The 21174-nt window shown below is 42.2% G+C and overlaps 1 protein-coding gene across 8 annotated transcripts in view; it reads left to right on the top strand.

Annotated features, from left to right (window-relative positions):
• The window catches only part of zgc:172282 (leucine-rich repeat and fibronectin type III domain-containing protein 1-like protein), a 105567-nt gene that overhangs the window by 64500 nt on the left and 19893 nt on the right, over positions 1 to 21174 (top strand). Inside the window, exon 4 of one of the 8 annotated variants that reach the window (XM_035791663.2) lies at positions 13915 to 14071. The exons of the other annotated variants lie outside the window; for them this stretch is intronic. Within the exon in view, the coding sequence (XP_035647556.2) occupies positions 13915 to 13918 (4 nt within the window). The 3' untranslated portion in view covers positions 13919 to 14071. Of the gene's footprint in view, positions 1 to 13914; positions 14072 to 21174 lie in introns of those variants that run through there. 8 annotated transcript variants of the gene reach the window in all.

Below are 21174 nucleotides of genomic sequence, written 5' to 3'. Positions count from 1 at the left end.
AAATGGAACCAGGCGTCGAGTTGAGAAGGTTGGTGTGTGGGACAGATGGTTATCCCAACCTGTTCTTCCTCATCTACCTGCCCACGTCAACACATTCTTCAAAGTTATATGCCGTGATGGCATTTAAGTTATGTACAGCAGGAAAAAGGTAGGGATTCTGATAGGCTGCCATCACGTGTGATATCTAATTTGTATGCATACAGAGTGCTGAAGCTTTCAACTGGTGTTTGTGATATCGCACATGATATGCTCAGCTGCACATTACCATGTGCACTACACTTATACACTTATACTCAGAGACACAGGCGTACAAGTGTGCAGACTCTCTCACTCACCCACTCACTCACTCACAGCTCTACTAACTACCATGCAGCGTCTGACTCTAAATCTCTAAGCTTAGCCTTTTTCTTTTAAGTGTTCCTTCTTCTTCGTGGCTCCCATTTTCTATGACTGGCCTCTTAGAATCCGGTGATGTTCCCCCTTTTCCAGGTTTATCCATCTCAGTGGATTCTCCTCACGTATGCCTCTGTTGGAAAGGGCAGCAAGGGGCCGATTGGCTTTATCCCCTACCAGAAGCACCAGACATGAACCCATCTGGTTGTCTCATCTCCGCCCCCCGAAAATCTCAGTTCCCTAAATGTATTCATGCATGCTACTCCGGCATGCATATCAATCAAATCAACTTACTTACTTGACTGTCATTATGCTGGAAAATAAATAGTAGACACCTCTCTGAAAAGATATTATAGCAAGTTAGACGACTAGACTGCTGAGGATCAAGTGTTTAAAATCAACAGGAAATGAGCTGGAAATATGGACCGATTCCCTTGAATTTTGATGTGGGTGATAGGGGATTATTTTCAATTTGAAGCCAGACCTTTATCTCATGTGATAATATGAACTTGGCCAAGACCATGCACGAAGGCGAGGAGGTACAGCATGTCATTAGGCTCCATGTAGTCGTTCTGGAAGCTGCACTCCATCAGAGGTGATTGGCAGATGGTTAATGTGTGAACCCGGGGATACAGCATGGAGAAGAGACTAGCCTAGATAGATAGTCTTCCCCTCCAGGCTAGTGACCCCCCCATCGTGAATGATTGATGGGATGAGAGGACGTCTCCTTGCTGGAAGACTGCAGGGTATGTACTATGTGGACGGATGACCCATAACCCTAAAACCGCACACTGGTATTCTTGTTTCAGCTCTGGTATGATCCTGAACTTTAAGTTTATAGAAGGAATGTTGTGTCATTCTTAGGGCTGCAAAGGGAGGATATATTTCTGGAAAGATTTGAGGTTTACCAGTAAACTACCAGCATTTTTTGTATCTTTCAAAGATGTTATGTAATATATCACAAGACATCTAGCGGGCCTTTTTGGGTACGTAAGATTATTACATCTCTGGACATCTGTGCATTCTTATCGCATGTAAAATATGTAAAATCATGAAATTAAAAAATGTAATAAACGCTCTAAAATATTATCAAAAAAATATCAACCATGAACTTTGCGAATACCGTTGGGGTTTAATATGAGGGTTTCAGCATAAAATATCCTTTATTACAAGCTTATTTATATATTTTACTATGTCAATATGTATCTGTTGTCAATATGTATTTGTTGTCAATGTTTTGGCATCAAACTGATGGCAGTTTGTCAATAGTTGGGCGAGTTGCAGGGGGAATTAAAAATAATGCCATTGTTGATTAGATGCTTTTTTTAAATCCTCCTGTTGTGTTTGTTTCATGTTAATTAATTCTGTGTTTCCGGTCCAAATTGACCTCTCCATTATAGCTGATTTATAAATCCATAATAGTATATATATTATCACCTAATGTTGCGTTAGCTCTTTTTATCAACTTAAGTTCTTGTGAACATTACTAGTTTTGAACTTATAATATTTGCTATTTATGGCCTGTAGGCCTCATTGACCTGAGGTCATACAACTCGTTTTTGAGTTTAAAAAAAAGCATAATGTATGGAATATTTTGACTATAACAAATACTCAGATGAAACTGTCAGTTTCCTGGCCTCTCTCCTCCTCACCGCTGATATGATCAAGAGCCTCACATATATTATATCGTTTTGTCATTGTGCTGCCACAGAATGAATTTTGAGCAAGGCCTCAAAAAAGCTTTATAAACCAGGGCTGTGTAAGAAAAGTTATATATATATATATATATATATATATATTATTGAAACAATGTTGCGATAGTTTGTGAGAATGCCAACAGGTGTGGTTCCCATGGGGGAAAGATTCTATTGGGGAAGGTTCCCATGGGGGTTGCCATGGACGCCAAGAAGGGGTGTGTCTGTGTCTGTGTGTGTGTGTGTGTGTGTGTGTGTGTGTGTGTGTGTGTGTGTGTGTGTGTGTGTGTGTGTGTGTGTGTGTGCACTCAAACACACATGCATGTGGGGGTCTGGGAGAGGAAGTCTCCATCTGATTAATGGGCATGTGCCTGAACTCAATTTTATACACTAATTGTAGTCTCACCCATTCATTTCTAATGACCGGTCATTTTTAACCAGGAACACCACAGGTGTACAAAAGCTAAATAAATCACCCATAATGTAATGAAAATCATCTAAATGTATTTTATGTGTTCAGATGCCCTGTGTGGACAAAGTCACGGAACCTTATGACAATCAGATTACAGAGAGCAAACTTCGGTCCAATTCGACCGGAACACAACAGGAGGGTTAAATAAATTAGGCTATTTCCTTTTGAACCATATGGTCTATCTACTAGAAACTCATGGACAATTATGTACACAAAGTTATAGAACTAAAAATTGCCAAAATGACTGAAGATATCGGGTAACTTTGGTAAATTACTGGTAGCTTTGTAACCCTAGTCATGGTATGTTTTATCGATCAATGGGAGAATGTGTAAGCAGTGTGTTTCTCCCTAACCCTTCTACTGAGCCTGAGTCTTGCCAGTTGTTAGTTCACTTATGGCTCATGCCTTCCTTATTTACTTTGTAATTCTCTACTAATATGTGTGTACACACAAATGGCATTACGCACTTAGCTAATCATTAGGCCATTGTCCTCTAATTCAATGATTCACTTAGTATTAACTAATTGGATTACACCCCCTAACATCAACTGGGCATTCACACAAGTACCAAATACCTGCTTCAATGACTGCCAATTATACTCAACCCATGAAAAATAATGGATGTTATCAAGTGCTACAGTTCAAAAGAGTCACTTCGCTCTAGCAAGTTACATGGGCGCGAGTGAGGCCCTTTTGTACTGCACAGTCACCACAGTACTTTTTTCCATTCTCTCCTCCTCTGGTCCAAATCTAGCTGTGCTCAGCGAAAGGCCCGGTCACCTCCCCAGACCCATACTAATGTGCTGGTCCTTGGCATCTTGCTCAGAGTTTTCATCACCCTCCCCAAGCCCCAGGTCATTTTTTTTATTATCGGCGTCGACATGCCCCCCCTCCCCCAATTTCCTCCATCCCCGAGTGTGTTTAGATTAATTAAGCAGACAGACATGCAACAGCCGTAGCGTTAACAAGGGAGGGAGGGAGGCGCTGGCCCAGTTAGTGATTTTAATCACCGACAACAGGTCACTCTTTTTATAAAGGAGTGAAGGCAGCAGAATGTGACAGAGATGCTGTTGAGTTACCTATTGATGGATATCATAGCGGAGGTGACTACGTCATTGAATGAGGAGGATGGATCGAGTCGATGCACCGGAAATGATGGGTAAAAGGCCAATGCGTTTGTCATTACCGTGTGGTAATAGGAACACTGTTCCGTGTCTTCATGAACAGTCCATCATCTGAACACATATCAAATTCACACACATGCACAAACGCACGCACGCATGCACACACACACACACCCAGTCACATGCTTTGTCTCTCTCTTTCTTGCTCTCTCTCACAACCACACACACACAGACAGACACGCAGAACCCATCCAATTATCCTCCATGGGATTTTCAAACAATGTACTTTGTATCATAGATTAATACTATTAACAAATTAGAATCTCTATTTGATGCACCATGAACAACAGCATCCAATAGAGATTATAATTTGCTTGCAAGAACTGCAACTCATTTGGCTATTTACATCAAACTAAGCATGACATTAATTTGGTTAGCAGGAATGTTATGAGAAGCAGTAGTAAAGTATGCGCCTGCTCTTTTAAGTGCAAATCCATCACAGAAACAGTTTACTAATTTCTTTGGAAACACTCAAGCCTGCACTGTGAAGTAAAATAAACCCCTCCGAAAAAACCTTTCAACTGATTTTGTCTACTTGTCTTCTCCCAAAACATGTCTCACAATGATTTTGGGAAGTTTTCCAAGCAGATTTAATTCCTGAAGTACTCAATTATAGTAAGGCAATGTAAGCCAATGACCGCTGATAGTAGATCAATTCCTATAGGCTCTTGGGATGTTTCCGGGTGCTTTGGGGTGCCTCTTCTCAAAGCCTGAGCCCCCTTAGTGATAGTGGGTAACTGGGATTTACCCCCCCCCCCCTTCTTCAACTCAAAGCCATTTCAAGTTATCGGGCAGATTTGAGGAAGCGTGGCAAGTGCCATATTTATCCTCCATTTATCAAATCCATCGATCCGCAACATGTCAACAGAGAGACGTATACTGTCATTGTGTTCTACGTGTCCGAGCGGCTCCTACTGTAGTTTTTGCTTTTCATTGCGGGTTGAATCTGTCGTTTTACAGTTATGTCTCAGCGTATTTTATGTTTGGAAACGATGAGAGAGAAACGGTCTCCATCTTGGGGCTCTGCTAAAAATGTATGGGCACAGTTTGAGATGGCTGGATATCATGCAAGTCATAAGACTCTGAGTGGTGGCAGGAGTGTGTACCATGGGTTGAGGGCAGCCTAGCAGGGAGTCTCTCTGCCATGTGTTAACTGATGGGCCACTTATATAGCCTAAGCCAGATGGCCATCAGTGTAAGTGGGCTGAACTAGCCCTGTCTGCCACCTGAGGACCCGACAGAGGGAAGCAGGTGCTCTGGACAATTGTGTGTGTGCGTGTGTGGGTGTGAGGGGATGGGTGTGTGTGTGTTCCTGTGAGAGTGTGTATGTGTATGGGGCACACAACAAAGACCTTCTGTGACTCACTCACACACACACACACACACACACACACACACACACACACACACACACACACACACACACACACACACACACACACACACACACACACACACACACACACACACACACACACACCAAACATTGTGGAAGAGTAGAACTGTATTAACTGCCAGAACTACTAGACCCAGTGTGACTCAGGTGCTGCAAAGACAAGGTCCTGACTTCAACCAAGGGTGGTCACATGGCCCCTGTCATGTTTCCAGTTAGATGTTTCCGTGGCTTCTTGCCCCCGAGTGGTCAGATATTTTCCTTCCTATAATTGACTCATGTCATGTGACAAGGTTAGAGGCCTTTTGGAGGGGGTGTGATGACACGATGGCATAATGGTGCTACTAAATTCAGAGGTTTGTCACTTGACTACAGGAGACGAAGGTATCTTACCTTTAGGTCTTCTTGCTCTCCTGAGAATCTTGAGGCTCTTGAAATGGAGTTGGTCGGCAGTGGTGAGCGCTTTGAGGAAGAATTGGGCCTACCTGCGGCGACAGTCGTAGCCATCTTCTAATGTTTGCCCTGAGAATCCTACCGGAGATTATTTTGGACGGGTTGGAGTGAGAGTTTTGGAACGAGTGCATTCCTGCTTTTAAGCCGACCCATATGTTATGTCAAGCTGGGTAAAGGACAAACTGGGAATGGTTACATCTGTTAAAGTGTCGGGAATGGAATTATTTAGATTATTATTATTATTTTTTTAGTATCTACCGCTTAGAGGAAGCGGGCGCTTTGAGTCACGCTGCTCGGGGCTCAACCTGTGGCGTGTTTTGCTCTCCAGGGCAAAGCACCGCTCAAAGAAGTAATCCTTGGGGTAGCGTTGAGTGTTGAGGTGGATCAAATTAAATGGATTATTCCTAGTGTTTGTGAGCCCGCCGTTTGGTGAGACGTAGACCCAATGGCAAGAAGGCATAGTCAGAGGGTTGGGATGGAGAAACTACTGTGTGCCACTGCCAACTGTGCGGGAGAACAAAATGTGCAATCCGCACTCCAACCTGTGGAAGGCAGCAATACGCAACACAGCGTTTATTCTGCCAGAAAGCCAAAGGAAGAAGAAGTAGAACACAAGGTTAGAGGTCATTCAAGTACAAGAGGGTGCAAGAATATGCACATTACATGTGTTGATTGACATGGTAATGGACCAATAGTATTAGAGAAGGTGAAAAAACGTACCCCTCTGACACGGTACGGTACTTCGTGACGTCTCACGATGTAACTTACAGCATAATGTAACTCATTGTGTGCCGTACAGCCTCTTTCCACCAGGGGTAGCACTACTCTCGGAGTTTAAAAACAAGAAATGATCAATGGTTAGTGTAAAGTTAATTACTCATTAGTCCATCAATAGTTCATTCAATCGATAGTAAATATTTTGCGTCATCACTGCGAGTCATCATGACTCTCAAAAGTCGCGACAGCCGCAGTTTACTTGTGAAGATAACTTTAGCGCCACCCTAAAAACTCTATTCAAATTTGACACATTATATAAGCTCTTTATGGTGTTTTATAAACATTTTAGAGGTGATACTTTTGACAAGTCAGGTGAAAAAAGTTTCCCCACACAACATATCTCCTCCCCCTTTCGCTATCCCTCAGTAGCTCAGAAGGCAATGGAGCTCCATTACCTTCTTCAGTCATGGGCAGCATGAAGGTCTCGTCATTGATTTTGCTTGATTGTGCTTCACAGTGGTATTCATAATAACAGTTAACCTGGAAGTATTACATGTTTGGGGCGCTAAAATAAGGTCATATGTATAGAACACTGCGATGTGTGGAAGTTTGCTAGTTATCATTAAGTCATTGGACGAAGGCCTTTTCTGTGGGCGGGGGGTTAAATCTTGGTCAGAACGTTAACATGCGTCACTTGCGGTACGGTTTTGGAAGTATAAGGACCTTCTCTTTCATATCATAAAAAGAAAAGAAAAAGGTTAAATGAATACACAACTTTATAGGGTTAGTTAACGTTCTCACACGGCCATGTCTCCATGTTACAGCGCTTGTTTGCGGAAGACAGACGGAAGACAGAGGGACCACCTGTGCTAATTAGCTGTGTAGCGGGCTCCGAACACTTGTGTGCAATGGGAGAAGGCCGTCAGAAACATGTTCAAATTCTGCTGGCTTCAACTGTGATGAGAAGCCGTTTAAAACAGTGTTGAGCAGGCGCATATTTTGCACTTGTGAATTTTTTTTGATGTGACATGAAAGTAAAGCGCTTTATGTTTCTAGAACCGCATCGCAATTGAGAATCGATTCGTGTTTAGATGGAGTTTTAGCTGCCAGAGCCAGTCTATCTCTGAAAATAAGGAGTAAAGGTAGGCTCCTTAATAAAGAGTACATCTCAGCTGTTAGACTCCATATACTGCATTGTATGATGGCTCTTTCTTTTGCGTCGTGACTTTGGAGTTTGAATGATGTATTGCTCTGTATTTACACATCAAGTTCTTAATTCTCACTCATATTTGATGGCGTATTTTTAGTTTCCTCCTGAATCATTAAAGTGGACTGCGATAATCTTGACTCCAGTACTATGATAAGGCATTTCAGTCATACCATACTGTAACGTGAAGAGGACAGAACAGACAAGTTCTGCCCATAGCAATTACTGTACACCATGCCAACTATTCAAGGTTAAAGCTAGACATTCCCCCAGCCTGCTCACTGTGCCCTCAGGGGGCTGCGGGTACATTTTGTTTTTCATATGGTTTTGGTAAAGTCCGGAGGTTTTGACGTTTCTGGAGTTGTGTTTCATCCTGTCTCTCTGGCATAATGTGTAGACATGTACCATGTTCACCATCTATGTCCCTGTTAATTGACTGATACCACTTTAGACCTATCTGTCAGACGGCGACGTATTTGCCTGGCGCGATTAACAGCGGCCAAGAAGAGGATAGCCTCGCGTTGGCAGGCTCCTAATTCTTTAAAACAGACAGCAGTGGCTGCTATCATTCCTGGACATTGTAAACGCGGAAATGTCTGTCGCACGTACGCATGGGCCGAGTGAAAGAAACATTACCGCTCTTTCATCAGCGTACGACTGTAAAAAGATAGCTATTGTGAACTACTAGTCCTGTGGATGGGGGGGTGGTGGTAACTGTTGTTCCATCTCGTCACCTCTTCGTCCACGTGTACCTTACTAAAAACAATACAATCATTTGATCACAGAAAGCACAGACACATGAGTGGTGTATGCAATGGTAGCTGCATAGCAAGCAGAAAATGAGTACACGGAGATTAGCCGTAAAGTGATGTTAGTTATATATTAAGAGAATACTTGCGATGCTTTGATGGCGCTGTGCATCACCTAATTCTGGATCTGATGTGTTTACACAGCTTAATGGCATGCCAACAAAGTGTCCTCCCTGTATCGTGAGGCGAGGATCGCTAAATGCATTGTCGGCAGAGTCTCTTGCATGCAGTGCGGTACATGCAGACTCTAATTGCATGAAATGTGCCCTCTTACCATGACCGCCTACAGCGGTTGCCGAGAGGAAAGATGCATTACTTTTATACCCTCTGTTATTCTTAATCTCTCATCCCGCCGGTATGTACTGTATTCTCCATTTTTATCAGCCACCACACAATTAGCACTTACACAAATGTCCTCCTCTTCCAGTGGAATAAAATCAGGAGAGAACACTGTCGAGAGCTACTGCATTCATCACTAGCCATTACTAATATGTCACGCTGTGGTGGCGTACAATCCATTAGAGACAAGGAGCTCTACAATAACGTTTTTTTACAAAGGTATAATTTAGTTGTTCATTTGAATGAAAAACGAGAGATCATGTTATTTTGCTTTTACTCTCGCGGCGGGTGAATATGCATTAGACAATATCGAGGGTGCACACGGATGACGACGGATCTGATGAAAACAACTTTATTAATGGAGTTTTCATATGGCGGTGGCGGTCATGCCGACTGTGATGATGGTAATTATTCGCATATTGACGGTGACGACCAGAAGCATATGACATAGATGACAGGCTTGACAGTAGTGACTGGTATCAGTAATGACATTATTGGCCCCTATAATTAGGATGGTGACGACGGCCGTGACAATTATCCCAAGGGGTTACCAGCCAACTCTCTCCGACTTGCTCAGAGTCTGGCAAACCATTCTGTGATTCTCCCCTCTGTATCGATAACCTGTCTGTCCGTTGGCCGGTGATGCGTAACGCGTCTCTCCGCCCTCTGCAACATGCTTGGAAGAGCTTGCATCACACCACATGAGCGAGGGAGTACAGTCAACCCTTATCAGCGAGCCCGCAGAACCACCGCAATCTCAGTCCATAGATTTTTCACACGGAGGGAAGGCAAGACTGACACTGGCAGATGGGCAGCAACACACATCCAACCGCACATCTCACCCAGATAACCCGAATTTTAAGATTAGCACGAGCGCAATGTAAATCCTTGCCTTTGCCAGAGTCCCCTACTGTAACCAATGTGTGCTTTTGTCTTTAACTTTGTGTGCCGTTGTCATCACAATCCAATCCGTGTAGCCCTGTCGCCCGGTCTACTGTGCCAGTGTGCTCCATGCCCGGGTGTTCCACGTGTTTGTCACTGAGGGGGCTTCTTTAATTCCCTCAAATGAGTCTGGCTGCCTCTGTGAAGATACGAGGCTCGTGGAGTTGACGCCACTCTCTCTGCAGCTAAAAGGATCTCTCATCCTCCACAGGGGGTCTTATTATCCCTTCCTCTTCCATAAAGACAAGGAATTAGCCCGCCCCCAACACTGGGATGAGGGAACGCAGCAGTGCGGGAATATAAATAGCTCCTAATGCTGAGCACTGATATCAAAATTCCATTCATCCTACCTTTTGAATCGTACCCAATTCGTTTTAGCGAGATCCCCGACAGTTGGGTTTGTTTTTCGTGAGAGAGAGAGAGAGTGACTGACAGTGTCTCATCTGGGGATAAAACGCTGAATGACAGAGAGGCTGTTGGGTAATTGGAAATGTTTTGCTGTTATTGGTGGTAGACTCTGGGATCTCAAGGATGTTGCATATGTTTCACTGGTCTCTGATGTTTATCTCTTGCTGGTTGGTTGCTTTGCAACAGCATGAAAATTGTCAAGTTCGTTTTGCATGGCCCGGTGCCCCGGGTAGGGAGCGTTTCTATTGGTCCTAAAGTGAAATCTTCACCCAACTGGAGCACCGAGCCATGCAAAACAAACTCCACCACTGGTTCAAAGGCTACATGCGAATGGGCCTTCCAATGGATCCCTATATATATCTCTGGTGCTTTTATCTTCTGGTGCATACTAAAGGAATGCATAGTTGGTACTTCATCTGCACTGGGAATGGGACACACAGCGATTATGAGGGTAGTACAGATGCCACATTAAAATCCGGTTATACCTTGGATAGATATTTATTGCAGTGTTTCCCGGTTTGACAGTGTGTGTTTTAAGACATAAGCAGTATCTGTGTGTTTTACAGATGAGGTGAATGTTTTATTGCCGACGTCACAGGGATAGTAAAAGGAGAAACCTCTGGGTATTCATCTGAAGTCTTTAATCCACTCGGTGCGAGATGGCTCCAGTACACAGAAAAATAAGACAGACAAGGACTCTGTCTTTAAGATGCACTGTAGGGTAGTCGGGGAGAGGAAGGGGTGGTGTGGAGAGAAATGGCAGCATCCTGAATAGCCTGTAGAGAGAATGACAAAATAGCTGTTTAGGCACATATACAATAACATTCTCACACTTACCGTCTGCATGGCCAGAGGACTCTTGACACACCACTCTGAGCCGGACTGACAGAACCAGGTTGCAGGGCAAAGGTCATCGTGCAACCATTTTGTGTTGAGGGCTGCTAAAATTAAATATTCACACGGATTCATTTTCTAACCAGTCCTATTTATTCCTATTTACCTAAAGCGCATATTGTCGAGCTTGAAGCGCCCTGTTGTCGACCCCTATTTAGTATCGCTCATCATATGATGCAGCTCTGAAGCGCTCACTCTGATTAGCATGGTGGGGAAACCTAGCATGGTTTACAGTGCTTCCTCTCCACCAGGTAGAGGGCACCGAGGTTAGCTCATGAATAAATGATGAAATAATTGCTGTCTGTTTGAGAGGCTGGTCATGCCTGTCCTACTCTCCCCTTGCCACAGTTCTCTCTGCTTGGCTGAGGCGCCGGCTCAGGCAGAGAGGCCTTGGGCGTGTTCTGTGCTGGTTAATTTCTCGTGGACAGATTTCTCGTGGACGTTTAAAAGGCTAGAATCTGTCAAGACCCATGTAGAATTATGTGATTATGAGCAGCTGTAGTTATATGTACCTATATTTGTGGTGTGGTTTTCATATAAGCCCTTTTTTGGCTTCCAACCTCACCTGCACACCATTTTTTTATCTGTACTGTTTTGTCTTTCACTTCTTTTCTTTGGTGTGAATAAATAAAACCTAGTTCCTGGTTTTGTGTTTTATTCATAGATTCTTTGGGATGGATATGGATTAGGCAAAGGCCGTGCTTAAACTAGGGAGATGATTACAAGCTCTGTGCGCAGTAGTTGTTGTACCTGTGTGGGAACACTGACGACGGACCGTTCGTTCTACATTTATATTTTCATTAAATGCCACGTATCACATTAACACCCCCAAAACAATCATGTGTAGTGCATATATGTATCAATATGATATGTCACTTTGTTTTATTCAAGATTGGAAATTTGAGAAAAAAACGACGCGGCTGTGCCGATGAACCGCTCTAGAACACTGCCCCAGGTGGCTGTATCCCGAGTGGGTTGCTTTTTGACAATAAAGGTACCAGACTGTCTACAGACATAATGGTTTTTAACCTAGAAGAAGACCCACGTGACAGGAGTAGGCACGAAGGAGTCGATCAGGATTGGCAAGAAGAATGTGGCGTTGTCCTGAAAGCATGGTAAGCCAACGTTAAGGAGTAAGTGTGAGGCTAGCTACAGTAGCGATCTTATTGGTTAGAAAGCTAGCTAGCTAACTTGTTAGATTTTACAGGCAGACTGTCAGTTTAACACATAACTAGCTAGATAATGAACTAAACTGCAGTTATTGTAAACCATTATCTTGCTAACTACGGTAGATATATCTGGAAGATGTATAGCTAGAAGGATTGTGGCATGTGTCAGAAGCAATTAATGTTGACCGGCTACCTCACGCTAGCTAGATCCCGTTAGCCATCTATATCCTACAGATGTAACTCAGAGGTGTAACGTAAACTCACTCACTTTTGTACATCGCCTTGGTCCGTACAATTGACCTTATTTTTGTGCCCAAAAAAACGTACCACTTCCAGATCAACTGTAATATCAAAACCAATGTAAAGCACAATTTCTCCCCTTTCCAACAAAATTAATGACGAGACCTTCATGATGCCCATCTCTGCATAATTCAAGAAGGCAATGAGCTTCGTCGGGTCTTTTCAAAAATGTTGGGAGGGGAGAGAAGGCTACAAAGTGATTTTGAAAGGGGGAAATATGTTGTGTGAAGAAACAGGTTTTTTCAACTAATCAACTTTAAAATGTAAATTAAACATAGTTTATGTAATGTCTCATCACATACCTGTTTGAAGGTTTGTGTCGAATTTGAAGAGGGATTTAGGGCTGCGCTAACGTTAGCCTCACAAGTGAACTGCAGCTGTTCTGGCTTTTGAGTGTCATGATGGCTCGCAGTAATGTTGTGCAAAAAAATGCAATTGGCACCCTAGTCATGAAATATTAGTTTAATATTAGCAATAATTATATTAATTTAGACAAATCATGAATAATTAAGCTTTCTTACAAGTGTATATGGTTAAGTATTTTAATCTGCGAGAGAACGGCTACCCCTGGTGGAAAGAGGCTGTACGGCACAAAATGAGTTGCAAATGCGTAGTGACACGTCACGATGTAACGTACAGCGTCAGAGGGGTCAGTTTTTTCATATTTTCTCCAATCCTGTTAGTCCATTACCATGTCAATCAACTCTGAATCGAAACGTAGTTCACACCCCGGATTTTGATGCCAACACAGTCCCATTCGTTTTCATTGCAGCCTCGTTTGAATGCCGCGGTTATGCATATTTGTACGGAATGGGGTGAGTTTTACGTTAGCCTACTTAAGCAATAGAGTAGATACTTATAGAGTTAATAGGGTTGTCACTTAGCTAGGCCATATTTGAGTCAGTTTGGTTGCAAAATTGGGTCTCAAATCAGTTATTTAAGTGAACAGCGAGCTACAGTAAAATAAGGAGGAACATGATGCTGTGATGGAATGAGTCAAGGTAGCAATTGTTAGTGATATGAGACGTGGGTGACATAATATATTTCACTTGGATGGGGTATTTTCTATTTTTTTTATTAGATCTATTGTTGTTATTTACAGACATGAATCAGGAAATAGGCAAACTGATACATGAATCCTAATTGCAGTTAAAAACATTTTTTTTTTAATCTCTGCACGTTTGTCACCTGATGTTGCGGAGCCTGGTGGAGATAGATGCCACCATTCTACAAGGCACATATGTCTATGCATCCAGGTTGAGGCTTGCTACCAGCAGGAACATGGAGTACAAGGACCTCTAGAGCCTTCCAACAAAGGACCTGCAATCTCTCCAGAGCGCAGAGAAATAAGCTCGACTCGTAATAGTACACTTGATGCACTCTGTTCATCTCCTTTACTATGGCAGTCTGCCTATGTGATCAGGGCCACTAGTTGGATTGGATTTAATGTACTCACTCAAACTCATTCTCTCGCCTCCCCTGTAAAAGTCTCACAGATTTGTGTAAAAACTAACTTGTGTGTCCATCCCTCTGTCCCCAGGTGAGTCTTCTGGGCTATGGAACTCTAGAACAGCAGATCACAAAAAAACTGCCACCCTGTTGTCAGCTATCCACAGATGCTTCCTTTAAGAAGGGATTGACCAAATGGGATAACGTTTTGTATAAGCAATTCATTTTCACTTTTCGAATTGTTAGATTAAAAACAATAACTTGTTCGTAGCATGTTTGTCACATTGGTCTTTCTTTTTTTAAACTCCTGTGTTAACTTCAACATCAAGGTAGCACTTAGAGTTTCTGATTCAAAGGGTCAAATACCTTTTAATTCGTGTGTATCAGACACGCCACACACGCGTGTCAACTAAAATATACTGTATATCCCAGTCAAGATTGAAGAATGGGTCAAATGGACGAAGTGAATATAAGTCGATGCTTTTCCCCATAGTTCTTTGTATGAATTTGAGAGGAGACATTCAATACACGTTGACAGAATGGCTGTGAGAGAGAGCCTGTTGCTGTCCTCCCAGGTAAGGCCCTGGCTTCCGGTAGCACTGAGAAGAAGCCAAAACTGAAGTCAGTACTGCTATTCTAAGATGCTTTGTGAATATGGGCCCTGGTCTGTCTGTAGCATCCTGCTTTCTGTGACCCAACTCCCTCGCCACCTGAAATGCAACGACAACATTAATAAGAATTAGCCTAGTCAGTCAGCAACTTAGCTGATTAACGAAACATTAAGATAAATGTGCACATATTTATTTCGGAAAGAAGTGTGTTCAATAGGAAACCGATTTTAGCAGGTGCGTAATTTCTTCATGGCGCGCCCAAACACAGATTTCTAAAACTGTTATTTCTTATTTGTATTTGAAGTTACAAGCCTGAAACCTTGAACATAGACTGCTGACACCCAGTGGAAGCCATAGGAATTGCATCCAGGGATCATTTACAATATGACCTTTATCTTGCATTTCCAAGAGGATGGTCTCTCAATTTGTTTTACTTTTATTATTTTAACATTTCTACAAACTTCAAATTGTATTCTTTCCAATGGTACCAATTATATGCATATCCTGGCCTCAGGGCCTGAGCAACACGTAGTTTACTTTGGGCACGTCATTCAGGCGGAAATGGAGAAAAAAGGGGCCTAAGTCCTAAGATGTTTTAATGGCATTTTTCTCAACTTCATCAATCAGATGGATAGCGAGCAAATATATTTGTTTTTCCTTGCATCTACAGTAAAGCTACCTGATAGAGTGGGCCAGTTGATAGTAATGTAGAATGAACGATACAGCTAGCTAACTGCAATGCCAATGGCTAGCCAGAGTTCATCTGAAATGTATACTTACCGTTGAACAACAGTGCACACTTCGTCCACTGCCAGTCCTATCAACCGCTTGCTGAACATGGTTGTTTGAAGACATTTTCTCCATACATCGCTTGGTGTATGTTGCTAGTTTGCGAGCATGCGAAATCGTCCTCTTTGCCAGTCAAACATTTTATGCACAACTGTTGCAGTGGCTTAACCTGATGGGTAAGGTGTTCTGCTAGCGGAACCCCACGACAACATTCCGCTGAAAAGACAGCGCGCGAAATTCAAAAATATTTTTTTGAAATATGTAACTTTCACACATTAACAAGTCCAATACAGCAAATGAAAGATACACATCTTGTTAATCTACCCATGGTGTTCGATTTCAAAAATGATTTACAGCGAAAGCACAACATATGCACAAATTATGTTAGCTCATAGCCAAGTCAAAAAAACACCATTTGTCCAGCCAAAGATAGCCATCACAAAAAGCAGAAATATAGATACAATTAATCACTAACCTTTGATGAACTTCATCAGATGACACTCATAAGACATCATGTTACACAATACATGGATGTTTTTGTTCGATAATGTGTATATTTATATCCAAAAATCCCAGTTTACATTGGCGCGTTACGTGCAGTAATGTTTTGATTCCAAAACATCCATTGATTTTGCAGAAATACTCATAATAAACATTGATAAAAGATGCAAGTGTTATTTACAGAATTAAAGATGTATCCTCTATGCAACCACTGTCAGATTTTTTAAAAACTTTACGGAAAAAGCATAATCTGAGAACGGCGCCATCTTGGAGTCAACATTAGTTCGAAAAAACACTATAAATATTCACTTACCTTTGATGATCTTCATCAGAAGGAACTCCCAGGAATCCCAATTCGACAATAAATGACTGATTTGTTCCATAAAGTTCCATAAAGGCCATCATTCAGCCACTTGTTGTTAGTGTATTCAGCCCAGTAATCCATCTTCATGAGGCGCAAGCATTTTCTCCATGACAAAAACTCAAAAAGTTATGTTACAGGTCGTAGAAACAAATCAAATGATGTATGCAATCCATCTTTAGGATGTTTTTAACATTAATCATCAGTAAGATTCCAACCAGAGAATTTCATTGTCTGAAGAAAAGCATTGGAACAAGAGAGTATGCTCTCGTGACCACGCGTCATGAGACCGAAGCTCTCTACCAGACCACTCACTAAAAGAGGTCTCATGAGCTCCTCCTTTATAGTAGAATCATAAAACTAGGATCTAAAGATGGAGACATCTAGTGGAAGCCCTAGGAAGTGCAAGCACATTCATAGATATCAGGGATTTGAATAGGCATTGTTTTGAAAATTGACTTCTCACTTCCTGTTTGGATTTCTTCTCAGGGTTTTGCCTGCCATATGAGTTCTGTTATACTCACAGACATCATTCAAACAGTTTTAGAAACGTCAGAGTGTTTTCTTTCCAATACTAATAATAATATGCATATATTAGCATCTGGAACAGAGTAGGAGGCAGTTCACTCTGAGCACGCTATTCATCCAAAAGTGAAAATGCTGCCCCCTATCCCAAAAGAGTTTAAATGATGGGATGGAGTGGACACGGATAAGATTCAAAATATATGTGTTGAAAACATTCAGTACTCACTCAATCATCCATTACTACTGCTTGGCGCCTGTCCACCCGGATCATAAATACAGGTAAAATTAGCATAAGGGAGGGGCTTGGCCGAGAGTTTCCTTTTGCGAGGGAAGAGACTTCGCTTCTTTCCTTCACACAACGGAAATCACAATTTCACAGCACATTCCCCCCCAGAGGTTTAACAGGAAGTGATAACTTTTATTTCTGGGTAACCAAGATTATGTGCTGGCTAACTGTCTCTTCTGCCTGCTCCTCACCGCAGTGGGGGCCAACCAACATCAATAATGCATCAGACCCCTGCTTACAGGTGAAGGGAGAGCTTGGCAGGCAGGAGTGGGCACTTCCCTTTCTGCAGATATTTTATCCATGACCAGCTTCCTCACCACAGATAAGGCCCTTTTAGTCAAACACACAACATTATGGACAGAATTCTGTCTGTGCTAAGGATCAGGAAGGTAGAGGCCTAGTTCAGAAGGGAAACAGAGAGAATGTATAGGCTCTGCTACACACAGACTGATTGTCCCTGCCTGTGCTCTTTGTTCTGGGGCCCGGTAGCAGCGTTTCCCTGATGTTCTGAGAGGAATGAATAATGGGGCGTGGCATGGAGTCTCTGTGGCAACCAGTCCTGTCGGCACAATACAGCCACTTTCACACACTTAGAGAAGCTGACAGGCAGGTGTGTGTGTGTGTGTGTGTGTGTGTGTGTGTGTGTGTGTGTGTGTGTGTATGCGTGTGTGTATGCGTGTGTGTATGCGTGTGTGTTCATCCGCACTTGCATCTTTGTGTGCTAGTGTAGAGATATCTGCGTAACCTTGAAAGCAGCGGCACTAATAGTATTTCAATTTTTACTATTTTATCAATCAACTTCTATTTGAATCATTGACTCATCAGTATTAAATGGATGTTTGTAACTCATTTAAAATGCAGTGGAAATGCAGCCTGATGCGTGGAGATTTAAGAAGGGATTAGTGTTTGTCTGTTGGTCCTAATCTGTCCCCAAACAGAGCTTCTCAATGACCCCGAACTGGCTAAGGAAATACCAGGGGGAAATAACTTCAGCCCCATGAATCAAAATGTAAATCCTCAAACTCAAACTTTTTATGAAGAATCTTGTCTTTCTCTAATTGAGTTCACCTCTGGCTTGTCTATACTCCCAACCTGGTATAATGAATCCTGTCAAGCACATTTATTTTACAAAGAGCATTACATATTTCCCATCTGAATTCCATTCTGGGGCCGCCTGACACGTACCTGATAGGAATGGGACAACACAAGAGAGTCGGAGGAATTGACTGTCACTTATCCTTAACCTTCCTTTTGTAAAAGCCCATTTGGGGAAACTGGTAGCACAGCCTTGGGAGAGTGTGTATGTGTGTGTATATATATATATATATAGTGTGTGTATGTGTGTGTATATATATATATATACATACACACACACACACACACTCTCCCAAGGCTGTGCTACCAGTTTCCCCAAATGGGCTTTTACAAAAGGAAGGTTAAGGATAGGAGGGCGTAGGGAGAGTGGTAGTGCATGCAACTTTGAATCATTGCACACACACACACACACACACACACACACACACACACACACACACACACACACACACACACACACACACACACACACACACACACACACACACACACACACACACACACACACACACACATATATATATAAAGTTGCATGCACTACCACTCTCCCTACGGCCTCAGTCAATGGGGGCTGGTTAGTAACCTATTCAGGTGTGCCTGAGACGACAGCTAGCTCTGATAATTGTATAAATAAATGAGCATGGTGTGTAAGCATACATACCTCACTAGCGGTACGCCTTTAATTCCCACTGCTTCCCCGATACGCCATCATCCATGATGCAATTTTTTAGGTCAGTGTTTCTCCACCAGACTGCATGCCAATCATTCAGGAAATTATACAGTGCATCCCTACAGATGGGATTATGTGGGAAGGAAATGTCGTTTTTTGTCATATTTTTGTGTTCATACTTATTCCTCTTGAGAAAACATGGAGGCTGATTTTAGTAAGAGCTACCACCAATATTAAATAAGTGTATGTCACAGGAAGAAAGACTGCACCTGTAGCACAAATTAATTTTCACCCCCAGACCAAGTACAATATATACATACGATACCAGTCAAAGGTTTGAACACTTCCAACTCATTCAATGGTTTTTCTTTATTTTTTTACTGTTTTCTACATTGAAGAATAATAGTGAAAACATCAAAACTATGAAATAACACATATGGCATCATGTAGTAACCAAAAAAAGTGATTTAAATTCTTCAAATTAGCCACCCTTTGCCTTGATGACAGCATTGCTCTGCAATGGCATTCTCTCAACCAGCTTCACCTGGAATGCTTTTCCAGCAGTCTTGAAGGAGTTCCCACATATGCCGAGCACTTGTTGGCTGCTTTTCCTTCACTCTGCGGCCCAACTCATCCCAAATCTCAATTGGGTTGAATTTGGGTGATTGTGGAGGCCATGTCATCTGATGCAGCACTCCATCACTGTCATTCTTGGTCAAATAGCCTTTACACTGCCTGAAAGTCTGTTGGGTCATTGTCCTGTAGAAAAACAAATTATAGTCCCACTAAGTCCAAACCAGATGGGATGGCGTATCGCTGTGATAGCCATGCTGGTTGAGTGCCTTTGAATTCTAAGTACATCACAGACAGTGTCACCAGCAAAGTCCCCCCACACCATCACACGTCCTCCTCCATGCTTCACGGTGGGAACTACACATGTGGAGATCATTCATTCACTTACTCTGCGTCTCACAAAGACACGGCGGTTGGAAACAAAAATCTTACATTTGGACTCATCAGACCTAAGGACAGATTTCCACTGGTCTAATGTCCGTTGCTCGTGTTTCATTGCACAAACAAGTCTCTTCTTATTATCGGTGTCCTTTAGTAGTGGTTTCTTTGCAGAATTTCAACCTTGAAGGCCTGATTCATGCAGTCTCCTCTGAACAGTTGATGTTGAGATATGTCTGTTACTTGAACTCTGTGAAGCATTTATTTGGGCTGCAATTTCTGATGCTGGTAACTCTAATTACCTTATCCTCTGCAGCAGAGGTAACTCTGGGTTTTCCTTTCCTGTGACGGTCGTCATGAGAAGCAGTTTCATCATAGTGATTGATGTTGTTTGCGACTGCACTTGAATAAACTTTCAAGCTTTCAAAGTCCGGGTTGATTGACCTTCGTGTCTTAAGGTAATGATGGCCTGTCATTTCTCTTTGCTTATTTGAGCTGTTCTTGCCATAATATGGACTTGGTCATGAAGCTGGTTGAGAGAATGCCAAGAGTCTGCAAAGCTGTCATCAAGGAAAAGAGTAGCAACTTTGAAGAATCTCAAATATAAAATATATTTTAGTTACTACACGATTCTATATGTGTTATTTCATAGTTGTGATGTCTTCATTAATATTCTACAATGTATAACACAGTAAAAATAAGGAAAAACCCTTGAATGAGTAGGTGTGTCCAAACTTTTGACTGGTACTGGTAATTTAATACGTTCTCTTTCCTATCTCCTGTCTTAGGGGATCAAGACCTCTCTTCCTATAGGCCAATGTTGTATACTGTATGTTGTTTAGAGTATGCATATGTGGTGCATTTAAATAATTATATTAGGAAATAGTTTTTTAACACCTACCAAATAAGGATTTATCAATATTAGGGGTCCAACGATGCATTTTGGGATCAACAAGCTGATTGTCGTAGTTATTTACCAAGAAGCAGCATTTCATTTGCATTCCATTTCAAGCTTCATTCGTCTCATCAGGCTCTTCACTTCGAGATTTCAATCAGCCTCGAAAAAAATAAATAAATAGCAGTTTAATTTCTCTGCCCTAAATTTCCCACAAAGAGAATAATTTGCTTCCCTATTCACAATCGGCACCAGACTTCATTGTGGAGTAATTTAATTTGGGGTAACTGCCGCAATGATGTTTCATGAATCAGGAATCCGTCCCCCTGCATCTCTCCAATACCTTTTTTTTTTATACTCCTTTTTGTAACTATGTTCATGTGCTTTACACCTAAAGTGTCTAATAGCCTATTCCAGAGCTGCCACGTCCATGATAAATCCCCCAATAAACCAAAGCACAAAAACACCAGATAAAGGTCCTCTACACAGCCCAGATCAAGGCGACTTTGTTCAGCATTGTGCCATGAGGATTCTAAAGGCAGTCTGGATGTCATCCGTATAGAGAGAGAGAGAGAGAGAGAGAGAGAGAGAGAGAGAGAGAGATCTGGGCTTCCAGTCAAAATGACAGGCAAACGTGAGGCAAATAAGAGGACTTCAGAGTGGCTAG

The sequence above is a fragment of the Oncorhynchus keta genome, chromosome 18 (genome assembly GCF_023373465.1).
Source record: "Oncorhynchus keta strain PuntledgeMale-10-30-2019 chromosome 18, Oket_V2, whole genome shotgun sequence".
Classification (NCBI taxonomy): Eukaryota; Metazoa; Chordata; class Actinopteri; order Salmoniformes; family Salmonidae; genus Oncorhynchus; species Oncorhynchus keta.
Note: the sequence above shows the minus strand (reverse complement) of the source record. Positions and strands in the feature narration are given on the sequence as shown.